Here is a 14,804-nt window from a genome sequence, read left to right as displayed (position 1 = left end):
TTGTCACCGGTATTACAGAAATTGAGTATTGCTTTAATTTTCTAACCTGGAGCGTTTTTCCTATAAAAAGTAGGTGCCGGGAGTGATAATGACCCACGAACCATGACTTGGGTATCACAGCAGACAACTAAAATGAGACTGTTTTCGGTGATATAACGCGACCGCTTGTAAACATCAAGTTGCCCAAGTCAGAAAGTTCAAGAGCCCGTGCTGAGAGTTTTAGTAGATCGTTTAGCAGACAACCACTGCCGCCGCGAGCATGGAGGAGGAATTTTTAGACTCGTTGCCATAACATTTTCAATGGACGGGTAGACAGAATTTATTGGTTCCCAGTCTTTAGACTCGGGGCCATAAAATTTCTATAGGCGGTGTAATATTCTGTGGGTCCGAGAACGCCGGCTCAGGATCAAAAAACAGACACGACCAGCCCCGTCCGAATCCAAGCACGATCTCATTTATCACGAGCTTATCGTGGGGTATCGCGCGGGCACGCCAGAGCGTGCAACATGGCGGCGCCGGCTTTTGGCGCCGCTTTGAGTTCATGTACTAAAACCACTACGGCGGGTAGAGAACATTTATTGCTTCCCTCTCTTTAGACCAAGGGCCATAGACTTTTCTATAGGCGGGTAAATACAATTTATTAATTCCCAATTTTTAGATTCGTGGCCATAGAATTTTCTATAAGCGGGTAAAGTATGTTATTGGTTCCCAGTCTTTAGAAAGAGGACTGTAGCTGGCTGCAGCTGTATTTATGGATTTCTATGGCGGACCATTAAGGCCATAGGGGCTGATAGCCCTTTGTAGAATTTTCTATAGAAGGCCATAGGGGGTGATAGGCTGCCATAGAATTTTCCATAGACGACCACAGACCATTTTTGTATGGGCAAGGACTTTGGCGGAATGCTGTGAGCTGGGGAAGCCTACCTATTCTACGGGAGCGAAACCGATGACACTTCCGAGAGAAGAAAAAGAAGCTGAGGCCGCTTCGAGTTCGGATGAAGAGAGAAAGGTGGTCGAGACGCGCGCGAGAGGCGCGCTAGACAAATAGAACGCACATACGGCGCGAGAGAAATGAAACGTTGCCAAGATGCTGCTGATTAAGAACGGTGTACCATGGCCCTTTTGTTGTAAATATGCAGTTAAACGAGTTCTCTGGGAACAGCTCCGGCCCGTCGGTGCTCATCGAGTGTCTGATGACGTGCGCGCCACGTTCCGGAGGAACCACGTGGACCTCGAGTCGTTACACCGTCATCCAATCAGTGTCAAACCTCGCGGCCACACTTTTACCCACGCTTCACGAAATGCCAAAAACCTAGCCAAAAAAGGTTCGTCTTTTGCTGTTATTTTTCAGTAAAGATGTACATATATATATATATAGTGACCATTACCTTTTGCCTAAAACTCGTTTGAAGTCGTTTTCGACCTTGTGTCTCTCATCAGACGTCCACAGCCCGCCGTCAACAGCCATGCTCAGCCAATTCGAGATACCGTTCATGGTGCCCAGATGGGCAGCTTTCCTCATGGCCCAGCTCCTGTGGTTCCTGAGTTTCTCAGACAGCCCGGAGATGAGCACCTACCACACTGCGAGCCTCAATGAAGAGTACGATTACGTCATCGGTGAGTGCATGCAGACACAGTCGGAACACCCCTAACGTCGGTCGGCGCAGCCCGTGGGGCGGTTCCGATCGTCAAAGGGAGATCCACCTAAAAAAGCTTCCGACTAACGACCCTACGGTCAGCTTGGTGCTTAAGATTATTGTTGTCAGTTATCTGAAGCTTTATCTGAAATCTGAAGAAACTGTTTTCGTTCCCCCAGAGGAGACAGACCGCGACAGAGCAACACTACATCGGTTGAGCTACGCACCAATATGGCGGCGCCTACGAAAAAAAGAAATTGAGGAATGAAGTTTCGAGATAAGCGTAGCGTCTTTGGTGGCTCTAATACCGACCATTCACTGGCCCATCTTTACGCAAATATCGCAGGCTTGCATCTCTCGACACGAGCGCGTACTCAAGGCTCTATTATTCCATCAAAAGTGCGAGCGAAGTCGAAGACAGGAGCAATGTCTGCTTCTTGCACAGGGGTTTCGATTGTGTCAGAACGCCGAGCTCTCATTGGCTGATGGAAAAACATAGTGGATAGACCGCAGACCTCAAGGCATCTAGCATTGAGGTCTACCCACTATCGTTCCAACAAAAGCGCAGGGCTGAGCGTCGTTTTGTCGCTACCGCAACCCTTGCGCAAGAAGCAGACGACTTTCTCTACGCGTACGGGGACTTTTAGCAAACCATTATCGTGTTCCGCGTACCATACTACCGCAGCCTTTAAGTCAGATTTTAAGCGCGCCCCCGGGTGATACCATGACCTCGGGGCGCGCGCTTAAACGCATGCTTCAAAGACTCCGGTAATGCAATACACGGAACGCGGCTACGGTTTGCTAAAAGCCTTCAATGGCTTGCACTAACGTCGAATTAACTGGTCGCTGTCCAGCTTGACGGTCGACACAAACTTCGGCAGCCAGGACTTGGGCGACGCTTGCGTTCCCTCGTACTTTTAGAGCGCAGTTCTTAGGGGTTCGTTTCCAGCCTGAGCGGCGTCGCCGTTGGCGTCGGCGTCGCCGTCGCCGTCGGCGTCGGCGTAACCGCGCCCCTCCCTCTCCTCCTCCTCCCTCTCCTTCTCCCCCTCCTCCTCCCCTCCTCCTCCTCCCCCTTCTCCTCCTCCCCTCCTCCTCCCCCCTCTTCCTCCTCCCCCTCCTCCTCCTCCCCCTCCTTCTCCTCCTCCTCCCCCTCCTCCTCCTCCCCCTCCTTCTCCTCCTCCTCCCCTCATTGTCCGGCTTGAGCGGCAAGGAGGAAAGCAGTACGAAGGTGGAGGAGGGGAGGAGGAGAGACGAGGAGGCGGAGGCGAGGGGAGGGGAGGAGCTTGAAGGACGAGGAGGTGGTAAAGGAGAGGGAGGGGGAGCAGGAGGGGAGGAGGACTAGCAGGCATGATCACGAGGGAGGAGGAGGAATATACCCTCCACTCCTCCTCCTCAAGAGCTGCGCTCCAATTCGGCGTTACAGGAAGTTGTAAACGGCTTTCACTTTTAACGGGACGTCTACGACCAACCGCCTGGATCGCGACATCCGACCACATGACTCGTCGGTCTCTCTGACGTTATTTGTTGCCGCTTCGGGACTACTTTTGATGTGTGAGCTGTATAAAAACGTAAAGAGATTGTCCGGCAGATTTTTGTTTTCAAGAAAGCAATGAAATATTGTTTTAACTGTGTTTAGGAACAGCCTCTGCGCCCAATATCAGAATTTTTCATCTTCCTACACGCAAGAAATTGAATTTTAAACTCTTCCCAAAACGCGTCCTCAAAAAACAGCATTTTCGTTGGCAACATTGGCAACCACGGAAGCTCTGACGTAACATCAGGTAAAGAGCCGCGTTGGGGTGCCTCCAGACTGCTGTACTGTAAATTTTCGTTTTTTTATTCGTTTAACCTTGTTGCTCTGTCATACTAGATCCTCGTGGATTTAAAGGGCAACTCCGCTCAATTCCGAAAAATTTAGGCTTCCATGTGATTCACATTCACAAAGCACTACTAAACAACTCTACGTCTTCAGATTCGCGAAATGTGCAATATTATTTGTGTAATCCTAATTTAAACATCAGCAGATACCGAAACCGAAACTTCGATTGCGTCAGGCAACATCGGTCTCGGGTCGTCAGAGTCATGGCCACGCCCCGTCGAACCACGTGGTCTTGTGACGTTCGGGAGGGAGCGAGAAACAGGACACGCGACGCGGGAAGGTTTTTTTTTTTTTTTTTTTATTGGACGCGGGCAGGTCGCTTCGCGTGGCGTGGACGGTGATGGCCCTGGGGAGACGGGGAAGGGGAGAAGACGAAAGAGAAGGGGAGCGGAGAAACAGACCGATAAGCGCGCAGGGCAGCGCAAACTAGCGCATCCGTGTTACGGTGATCACGTGGACGCCCGGTCCTGAGAAGTAAAAACAAGCAAAACGTGAGAATGACGTACACATACCTCTGACGTAGTGGTTCAGCGTTGGCCGCTCCAACTCCGTGGCATTGACTGCGCTGATGATTGCGCTTCGCGCCGCACGCTAGAGTTGGCAGATTTCGGCGACTTGGCTCGCTTGAAGGTTTGCTGGCCAGTTTATTAAATATATAAACGGAATTAGATCGTAATATTTGACGTGAGGTCTTCCTATATGATACTGAAGAGGGCTACATAGTTTTCTAACTATCAAAAATGAAGCGGAGTTGCCCTTTAAGGGGACTTTTGTAATGCGGTTGGTTGAAGCAACCCCCGGACTGCAGACAAACGATGTCCTGTTGCCGTGTGAAATAGAATCGAGCTGTTCGCGTGCGAATGTGCCGCGACCTGTCAGGTCCCAGATTGGTTTCGGCTTCGGCGCGTAGACATATTTTGAAAATAAAACTGTTCCTCTAGCATCAGTTTTTCATGATCTTGCTAGGCATTTAAATAGTCTAAACGTCTAAATTCACGATAGAGCTCACTCGTAATGCTATTCGTATCCAAAATGGTTTCGGTTTCGGTTGCGCCGTATAGACATCTTTTGTGTGCGTGTGTGTGTGCGTGTGTTTGCGCGTGTGTGTGCGCGTGTGTGTGCGCGTGTGTGTGTGCGCGTGTGTGTGCGCGTGTGTGTGTGCTTGTGTATGTGTGTGTGTACGTGTGTGTGTGTCTGTGCGCGTGCGTGCGCGTGTGTGTGCATGTGCGTGTGTGTGCGCGTGCCTGTGTGTGTGTGCGTGTGCATGTGCGTGTGTGTGCGTGCGCGTGCGTGCGTGCGTGTGCGTGCGTGTGCGTGCGTGCGTGTGTGTGTGTGTCTCTCAGTCAAACTGCTGCTGCTCTACGCTCAATTCCTCATGATCTCGCAAGACATTGCCTTCAAATGTCTACGTTAAAGGTAGAGCACCTTTGTTAATCCTCTGTCTCTCACAGTAATGATTCTAATCGATGTGATTGATCTCGCGTGGACTCCAGCTTTGTCCTCAACACTAATTTATATGGTGTGCAAGTACGCCTTTCGCGGATCTCGCGCGTTTATTTACCCGCCGATGCGCTCGAAGGATCATGGCCCCTGCCTGGCTGACATGGTCATCTGCCGTTTATATTTTCCATTGATTTGTGTGCCCCTTCTTTACATTTCCTACTTTTTGAAAAGTGCGCCGATGTTCCTATAACAACCAGGTGTTTATAGTTATCTCACATTTCAGACGTCTTGGGAACCATCCAGCAGGGAGCCCAATATTTGTCAAGTCTCAACACTTTTGTTTTTTATATATACAACTCATCAGGGCTGTAACAGTGCACATTTGAGCTAAAACATTTTATGATCACCGTCCTGTCTAGCTTTATAATTAAAAATTGAAGTCCTCCAACCACATAAATTTGTACAGACAAAGTTTATTTCAGAACTGGGTCGACTAAGCAATCAACAAGTTTCAAAGAAAACTATTTTTCATCTTCCAAAGGACGGTAAGGGAAGTGCTCTCCGGAGGCCTGGAGAGCACTTCCCATACTAACGTTTTGAAGGTTTCAGTTCCTAAGAAAAGTAAAAGTGTTAATCGGTAGACATTCCCCAAAACCTACAAGCCAAGAACTCACCCTCCTCAATCCAGAGTCGATCAGCGACATCACCGTGTAAACGGTGCAGTGGGTTGTTGCGACGGTGGACATCACACAAGTGCCGCGTGAATAACGTGTACTTTGCAAAAATGAGGTTCCCCTGGAGTTTACCGGCTCCCAAATTTTGTTTCAGAAACAAAGAATAATAATATGCGGGTACGCCCACGTCCGGAGACCACATGTCCCCCGGCATATAGTCACAGAATTTCCCCTGAACACTTGCCACAGCGTTGAGACTGGCAGACATATAATGGCTTGCAGGGATGGGCAAAATACATGCAAATATGTATCGAAATACAAAGGTAAAATACTTTGTCAAAAATGTATTTAATTACAAATCTAATTACATTTCCAGAACAGCATTTAAGTACAAGATACAAATACAACCAAATGTATTTGGTCTCCCTCCAAATACTTTTCCAAATACATTCCTCAAAATTTGCGTCAGCAACCTCAGGGCACCTGCAACGGGCTTCTGGGAATCTCATTTTAATGTTGAATCGCACACTCGGGAGTTAGTGTGCGAGGCCCTAATAACGTAATAGAAATATAATCACAAAACATTTAATCAGCTTGGACGTAATAGGGGAAAAAAGTGCAGAGCTTCAAGCAGTTATTTTTGTCAATTACATTTTGGTATAGACCAACAAAAAACCGAGACGACCAAGACGCGCAGCCCTAGCTAGAGAATTTTTTATTGTTGCAACTTGCACCAGTTACGGAAATCTGGACGACCCGCGCATTTAGAATGTTCCAGGGACGCATCACAAGTTGCCACAGGCACTTATTTAGCCAGTCTGCCTGCGAACGTCGATTTCGTCACTATTCTTACCCTGGACTAGCACCGTATACCACAAAGTCACTAAACGCTTGTTCTTGATTGAGAGACACTGCATTCGGTGCAGAACGTAGTCTTCTTCCTGCTCTGAACAGTAATTTGTGGGATGTATTTTCGCCCACAAAATTGTATTTAATTACAATTGTATTTGAAATACCCACGCTTTAGTATTTAAATATACACGTCAAATACATTACCCAATTTGTAATTAAATACAAATGCAAAATACACAAATTATTTGAAATACTGCCCATCCCTGATGGCTTGGAATGACGGATTATCTTTACTATTCATGGCAATGATCGGTTACTGTCAGAAACATAGACAGCCTCAGCAATCCTCTTCGCAAAGGTGTGGTAACTCTTTGCAAAGAATGATATCTCAATCCGAGGAACGCAAAGATAGCTGCTTCAAGCTCACGGCCGTCTTGGAATAATATCTCGATAAAAGTCGTTTTTTTGTGTTTCTTTGTGTTGTTGCTATAACAAGAAACGGAATTGAACTGAGAACAACCTAAAATAGAGTATAACAAGAAACACAATACAAAACACTTATGGAAGAACATATTCCGACCCCCGCGTACACGAAGTGCCTGCATAGCCGACGATCCCATGCCTTATGTCGCGCGTAACGGCAGGATGTCAGCCATTGACACTGGTGAAATTCGGGGTGCAGTTTCGTACAGACGCTCATGACTAGTTTAATTATTATCCGGACATTACATATCAAAATAAAATAGACACTTTTCTATATGAAAGCTCTCTATAGACCTAACGAGCGCAAAAACTTAAGTACTTTTGGTTTAGACCGGACAATCCCTTTAAACAAGTCGAAGACGCGTTCTATGCACCGTAGCGGTACCGACGTGCTCCGAATGCGCCGCAAAGCAGGGACGTCTGAGCCTGCGCGACAACGATGACGTTGTGCGCGTACCGTCGCACCCCTGTCAAGTCCGTAGCGGCTCGCAGTGGGCGGCGGGTCGGCGGGCTGCCTGCTGGCCAACCGGCTGTCGGCGAACCCACTGACCACGGTGCTGCTCCTGGAGGCCGGGGGCCTGGAAGACGCGTCGACGGAGGTGCCGCTGCTGGCGCTGCTACACTTCCACGGCCGATTCGACTGGGACTACCGCACCGAGCCCCAAAACGCCAGTTGCCAGTCCATGAAAGGCAAGGTGAGCTGACGACGCAAGACCCAGACAAACCATACTACGCGCTCTGACGTTCGCGGTCTACACCCCAAAGGACGTCTTTGAGTTCGTAATAGATATGTTTTAGAATAGGGGACCACAACACTTTCGGTGTCCTGAGCAGCTTTGGGCATCGGATTGCACCTGCGCAGAACGTCTGCGCATGAGCGTTGGAGCTTCCACGTTGCAACTTAAGAAGGTAGGGCGAGGGTAAGAGGGGCCGGGGAGGAGGAAGCAGACGGAACGCTGGAAAAGAGGGGGGGAAACCTCCTCTGTTTAGCGTCCCGCCTGCTTTCCTCCTCCCCGGCCCGTCTTAACCTCGCCCTACCTTCTTGAGTTGTAACGGACTATAATGATGCCAATGGACTAACCACGCGGAGAAGATGCACAAATCCCTGTCGATGAAATCGTCCCATTTTCCGCCTTTCCGAGGGCCATTCCACTTTTGTTATGCCCGTGTCCCACTAGAGCGACAGACAGAAACAAGACAACGACAAGCCTCAAACCAGAGTCTTTCGTGATTTCAGAGGATTGTAGAATAAAGTAGGCTATGCTCAAACACGAGCGTCATGCACGCGAGGGTGGCATTGACAGGCTTGCAATTGCTCGTGCTTACTTCACGAGCACCGAACGACTAAACACCTGCCAAAGGTACCATCGCGAGCATGCTGCATGGGTTTGAGGCTTGTCGCTGTCTTTTGTCTCTGTCTGTCGCTCTTGTGGGACACGGGCATTACCAAGGTAATACAGCTAACAAGAGCAAAGAATCTCCCTTTCTTACCCAGGATCGATGGGGTTCAGCCCACTCTTCCCTTCCCCTTTTGAAATCTTATCGACCCTATATGCAAATTCATGACACCCCCCCCCCCCCCCCTCACTCCACAGGTTTGAGAACTCCCTGCCAGTGTTGCCAGGTCTACTGATTTATCAGCAGATCTACTGACTTCGTTCCGGGTCTACTGATTCACTGAAAAACAAGAAAATCTACTGACTTTTTTTTTGTAAACATATTAAATTTTTTTTATTTGTCCCCTTCAGTTCCCAGTGTCGGTCATCAAAGGAAACTCATATTGTACCAGAATTAAAAACGAAGCACTGGCTACATGGCCCAGAAGCCCGTCCTATTCGAGTGACGTAGCCGTATATTCATCGATCTATTTACCCAGAGCAGGTTCGGCAGATTCGGCAGATTCGACGGTGACATCCGGGCCAGAGCCATATATGGAGAGAGTTTGGCCAGTCTATGATCTCGCCGTAACGTCCCTCTCCCGAGTGAGCCAATCAGCCCGCGGCGCAGAGCGAGAGGCGTGAGCGCATGCGCCTGAACTCTCGGCTCCTCCAAGTTGAGCGGAGAGGGCCGCCATTTTCATTCATTCGCCCGGCGGAATGCGTGGGATCGACATCCAAATTTCACTTATTTACTTTTATTTGGCAGGTTGTGGCAAGAAAATTATATAATCTTATTCCTCGGTGGCTTAAAAAGCTAACGAATGAAGTTCTTCACGTTTGAACGCAAACTTTGGGTCAGGCGAAAAAGAAATAAGCCCGTAGCAGACGACGCGTAGCCTCAACAGTGCTCTGCGCCGACAGCATTGCTTCAAAAACCTTCCACAGCCCAGTAAGGAAAGATGGCAGCTTGCAGAGGACTTCCATTGGACATGTACGCGCGCACTTGCCGGAACGTCTTGTTTTGGTTTCGTGTCAATAATAGCGACAGGTGGATGTCGCACTTTCGCCCTCATCCGTTGATGCCAAAAGTGGCTCAGTCTCGATTTCAAAGAATAATCCTCGAAATAGTCGATAATGATTAATAAAAAAAGAAACATTTATGGTGCCATTTTAATTTGTCCTTCACAAGCAATTACTCCAGAACTGGTCTTGTTTTTTTTTCATTTTTATTTGTATTTGTTACTATGTTCTATGTTACTCTATACTATTTCTTCGAAGTGTGTATTAATGGAAATAGCAAAACATGGCAAAACACATATTTCGTAGAATCTACTGATTTTTGTGCAAACCTACTGACTTTTTAGGGATCAATCTGCTGACTTTTTTTTTCTCCATCTGGCAACACTGCTCCCAGCCATTCCAAACACCCCCCCCCCCCCCCTTTTTTTTTACCCTCAAAGAAAAAAAAAAAGAAGAAAACCTGGCTAAGCTGCATGCGTGATCCCTCCTGTAATCTATACACCTTTTCCACAAGGGCGCAGCCATCTTGAATATCATCACTTCTGCTATGCGTTCAAACATCGTTTTGATCTCTCCACGCCGCTGGAAGATGTTCAGGAAAAATGCGTGATTGTCACACATTCTTGTTTTGCCTCACCTACATTTTCTCGCGTATTCCAGGTTGAGATGTTTTATTATTTTTTCGTCCCGCGTACCAGATACGGAACCCACGTGACTGAGAACGAAAGGATACAAAAAACGTCCATAGATGGTGGTTTTCTAGATGTCTCACTATATTTACCGCTTTCGGGGGAGTTGATACCGCGAGGGCGCCACAGTATTTGGTGGCCCACTAGACCTCGGTAGTGTATTTATTTATTCTTCAGCAACGCACAGCGATCGGGTAAGAAGATTTTCCGTTGCAGACGTTTCTGTAATACGCGTATGTTTGTAAGAACATTCGCACATTGTAGTAAGCAGAATAAATAACAAAAGAATGCGGACCACAAAGACAAGAGGAAAACCGGAAGCGCACAGGAGTCCGCCAATAGCGGACGGCAGTGTGCTTGTTCGCGAACAAACATCGGTGAATACTACTCGGTCAACAGCAACATGCATCTTATCGCGTCGTCGCACGTACTGAGCTTATTGTTTGTCTTGGGAGTCATCAGCAGAATTCAGTTGCTTACCCACTTACCCTGCGCATTTGAGAAAGTTTTCCGCAAAAGGTCTGCCCGCCATGAGATTGCGATCTTCTTTTTTGCTGGCGACGTAGCGCTGCTCTAGTCGTAGTCGACATTCCACGATGAACCAAGCCGTCACTATGACATCTTTAGTTTAATTAACTTTTTTTTTTTCGATTAAAGTGAGAGTAGGTCATACTTTCAAAAACGGTATTGGTTGAAGAGTACAATGACTAAAATCTTCTACCGTGCTTTTCACGCACAACATCCAACTTGTCGTTCGGGACTGATATAAATTGCCAGGATTACTACAGGCGACGTCACGGCGTGACAAATTCTGGTCGTGATGTCACGGATAGGTACGGTAAGGGAGCGCCATCGAGACATATGTTAAAAGAGTCTCCTGGCCGGGCAGAAAACCTGTTGGCAGTTTCCTTCTCTCCGTTCCCTCTCGCACACTTGTCCACTACTCTCCCCAGAGAAGCGAGTGTCTGATTGCTGTTCAGAGCGTCTGATGAGCTACTCCCCGCAGAGAGGAGTGTTTCCCTTTTTGTTGAATGGAAAAAAGGAACTGAGGTAGTGTTTCCTCCGTTATGGCTGCTTGTCGGCCTTTAAGAATGCAGTTGAAACTCTATAGTACCGGCGTGTGGTCGTGTATCCTTACTGCGTGGTGTACGTTAAGAATCCCAGGCTAGCGATTGTGCTGCACTGGCAGCTTGCTTATCTACAGCTGAGAGACAAGTCGCTCGTTCAGGCAGTCCAGCCGTATAAACATACACACAACACAATTCAATTCAATTGAGTTTAAACTCAACTAGCGCGAAAATTCTGCCTTTGATAATCTTCTGACTTTGACAATACTTCAGGGGTTCGTGAGCACGTGCAGCCAAAGCACGACGGAAGGCAGTACGTGCCGGTGAGGGAGGTGGAACTAATTCTTATCCTGCATTTTTAGCACATATTGTCACAAATAAAAACATAAACTTGATTAATAAAACTTAAAATGAACGTTTAATGCTACGTACGTGTGCCGAGGAACATAAAGTAACAAAGACCGAACTTTGACGGTGACGGCAGGAAGACTCACTCACGCAGCCATGCGAAGCTCCTTTTGAAAGCACGCGGGTATCTAGAAGTTTCCGAGCTCGTACAAACAACAGATTATCGAGTCACCTGGAACATTCCAGTCATGCAAACAAAAGGGAGATAAAAAGGACAAGCGCTGGCGGGGATCAAACCAGCCAGCGGCGTGGGAGTCGAGCACGCTGCTGACACAGCTCTTCGCACGGGGCTGGCAATGTGATCAGCGCATAAGGACGTTTCCTGATTTCCGTCGTTCTCAGTCACGTGGGTATCATATCTGGTATGCAGGAGGAAAAAATAATAGAATTTTTCAGCCTGAAATATGCGAGAAAATATAGGTGAGGCAAAACAAGAATGTGTGACAACCACGCATTTTTCGTAAACACCTTCAAGCGGCGTGGAGAGATCAGAACGGTGTTTCACCGCATACCAAGTGATGACATTCAAGATGGCCGCATCCTTGTGGAAAGGGTGTGTAGAAAGGTCTGGAAGCCACGCATACGGGCACTCAGCTTCATAACACGTAATGGATACTCCCGTAGATTGCAGTAAATGCTGATATTATCGAGATATTATTATAAAGGAGGCTACGATTTCTCATAGACACTTCGTGGCGCCAGCTTTCGCTATGACGTCTGCTTTGCACGCTTTTCAAGGGGCTGAGCTGTGGAGATCTGACGCTGGGCTTGTCGTGCTGATGCCACGCCACCGAAACGCTTCCACAGCGTGCATTCGACACCATCAAAATTAATGCCCGACCTCAGCCAACGCTATAAAATCCTGTGGAGCCAATCAAGCAGCCTCAAAGGTGCATCCCCAAGGCACTCGTATTCTATCTGCGTTTCCTGCGTGCGCGGTGAACCTCTAATATAACTTTCCGACGAATGCCGCCGAACGTGTCGAAGGCTGGCGAAAACACGTCGGAATTTCTATACAACGTCTTCGACGCAGTACAGTCCGTGGGCTCGAGGCAAGGTGCTGGGCGGTTCAAGCGTCATCAACTTCATGATGCACGTGCGCGGAAACAAGCGTGACTACAACTCGTGGGCCGAGGAGTACGGCGCCAAGGGTTGGTCCTACGACGAGGTGCTGCCCTACTTCAAGAGCATCGAGTCCTTTCACGTCAAGCAGTATGTGCACAACGGTGAGCTGGAACCCGCCGAGAATACAAAAAGGCGCCTTCGCCTTTCTTTCTGATAAGACCATCACAAGGTGAGAGCAGCAGGGAGAAGATTCATTTGTACCGCCTCCAGCGTGACATTCCTATCTGCGACAATGCTTTGGCACCCGTGCACCTCGAGTACCTCGAGCGCGCGCCCGCGACAAAAGCACGGCGGAAGGCGCGTGCTGGAGGCTCTCGCTTTTAAAAGGCAGGCCCGGCCGTTTTCATTCTGTCGCCGACTCTGGTGGACCCACACATTGTCCGTGCAGTGTCTGACTATGATAGTCTGACAGCGAGCGAAATGATAGGCCGCGGCAGACGCCAAGGCTCACGTGTATGCCGCTCTTCGGCGTCTACGAGCCTTAGCGCGTCTGCCGCCGGTGGTGGCCCGGTGGGTTAGGAATTGTGACGTACTGTGTAAGCCTCGTCTTGAATAGGTGGTAAATTTACTGAAGAGGGCCCATGGATAGGGTGGGGGAGGTGTGCTGATTGCCTGCTTCGCTGCATTCCAGTGATTCAGGACGGAAGTATAGATGGCGCGCAGTCATCGAATGTGGTTAAATTCACAAACAACTGCGCGCACTTTGTCGCTTCGCCGTTTGTGTTGGGATAATGTGATCTTGAGAGCGTTTAGCGGTACTCAGTTGGGTGCTGCAGACTGCACTCCCAACCCAGTGCGTTTTACATTGATTTCTTCAGAATAGCCTTCGATAAGAAGATAGAATCAGGACTTCATGAGAACCGTAGCACGCAAGAATAAAATTGAAAACTGAGCAGCTCTACCTAAGGATGATGTGTTACATAGTGACGTCCTTTTCCTAAAAGGATGTTCTCGTTCAACCCTATGGTATCTCGGCTAATGACATAAATTTACTCTCAATTAACAAAACATATTTCAGAATGGACGTAGCTCACACAGTGCCTACCTGCTGTCTAGAGAATAACTGCTTTCCAAGCTTGGAGCAGGTATTCTTTGGAGTCTTGGGGGTTCCACATGCATACGCTATAGCTAGAGGTGCACTCGGAACACCGATCATGGTTCTGCCTGTCCCACCTTCAGCCAGCTAAAATGGTGAGAAGAACGATCGGTGTCGTGCTTCAACAGCCATGCGGTTTCAGTGCCCATAAGGTGTCCGCCCCTTTTGCCACTACATGATATCGATGAGCCTGCTCACTGGTTCGGCTGATGGAAGGAGGTTCAATCTTTGGTAGTGCATCCTGGTAGATCGAACACTCGCACACATTTCTTGCACGATCGGCCTTGCGCCCGCCCTTCCCCAGGTTACCACGGCAGCAGCGGCGAGCTTCCGGTGGATTACCCGAACATCCGCACGTTGCTCAGCAAGACCTTCTTGGAAGCTGGCAAGGAACTTGGCTACGACTACGTTGACTACAACGGTCCCACACAAGCAGGCAATTGCAATTTTCTGTACTGTAGCAATTGTAAGGTAAATTGTCTCAACCTATATATAATCCCTGGCAGCTTAAACAAACGCCGGGCGTGGCCTACTGTATTTCTGCTCCTTCTATATTCGTTCTTCGGCCTTCTTGGTCGGCTAATGCAGCAACCTCATTGGGTGCGGAACAATAATAAGATGCTCGGGGACTGTGTACACTCTAAAGCAAAATGCGCGTGAGTCCACTTTTATGTCGAGCACTTGGAGAGCCAATCACCGTGGTCCACCGATGGAACTCGGCGAATGGCAAGCACATTAACTCTGCGATGTGAGGCATTATGAGCATCGCATTGAGCACGTGGTACATCATCCTCGGTGTCACGTCGCAGGCCCTCTTCATTCGTGGGTGAAGATGCTCTAACGAGGCAGGACTGTCAGATCGCTAGATCGCAGTGATTTAGTCTTCGAGTGACCTGCTGAAAATTAGTCAAGAGGAGTCACTATATATGGCAGCGCAGCGCACACGGATGTTCATTAGTCACAGATGTCGAGCTCGCGCTCGTTGGCCATTAAAATACGCTCGTGGTGAGCTACGCTGTGCTTAGTGCGTTTGACGCTTTAGCATTTATGAT

At 48.5% G+C, this 14,804-nt stretch overlaps 1 protein-coding gene across 1 annotated transcript in view; it reads left to right on the top strand.

Moving 5' to 3' along the window:
- Window positions 1-1,466: 1,466 nt before the first annotated feature.
- The window catches only part of LOC8038476 (glucose dehydrogenase [FAD, quinone]), a 40,703-nt gene continuing 27,365 nt past the window's right edge, over window positions 1,467-14,804 (top strand). The window contains exons 1-4 of the mRNA XM_040222772.1: window positions 1,467-1,617; window positions 7,461-7,663; window positions 12,565-12,757; window positions 14,057-14,188. Coding sequence (XP_040078706.1) covers window positions 1,467-1,617; window positions 7,461-7,663; window positions 12,565-12,757; window positions 14,057-14,188 — 679 coding nt within the window. The remainder of the gene's footprint in view (window positions 1,618-7,460; window positions 7,664-12,564; window positions 12,758-14,056; window positions 14,189-14,804) is intronic.

The sequence above is a fragment of the Ixodes scapularis genome, unplaced genomic scaffold (genome assembly GCF_016920785.2).
Source record: "Ixodes scapularis isolate PalLabHiFi unplaced genomic scaffold, ASM1692078v2 PGA_scaffold1__304_contigs__length_218370807, whole genome shotgun sequence".
Taxonomy (NCBI): Eukaryota; Metazoa; Arthropoda; class Arachnida; order Ixodida; family Ixodidae; genus Ixodes; species Ixodes scapularis.
The sequence above is the reverse complement of the archived record's forward strand: the minus strand, read 5'-3'. Positions and strand labels throughout refer to the sequence as shown.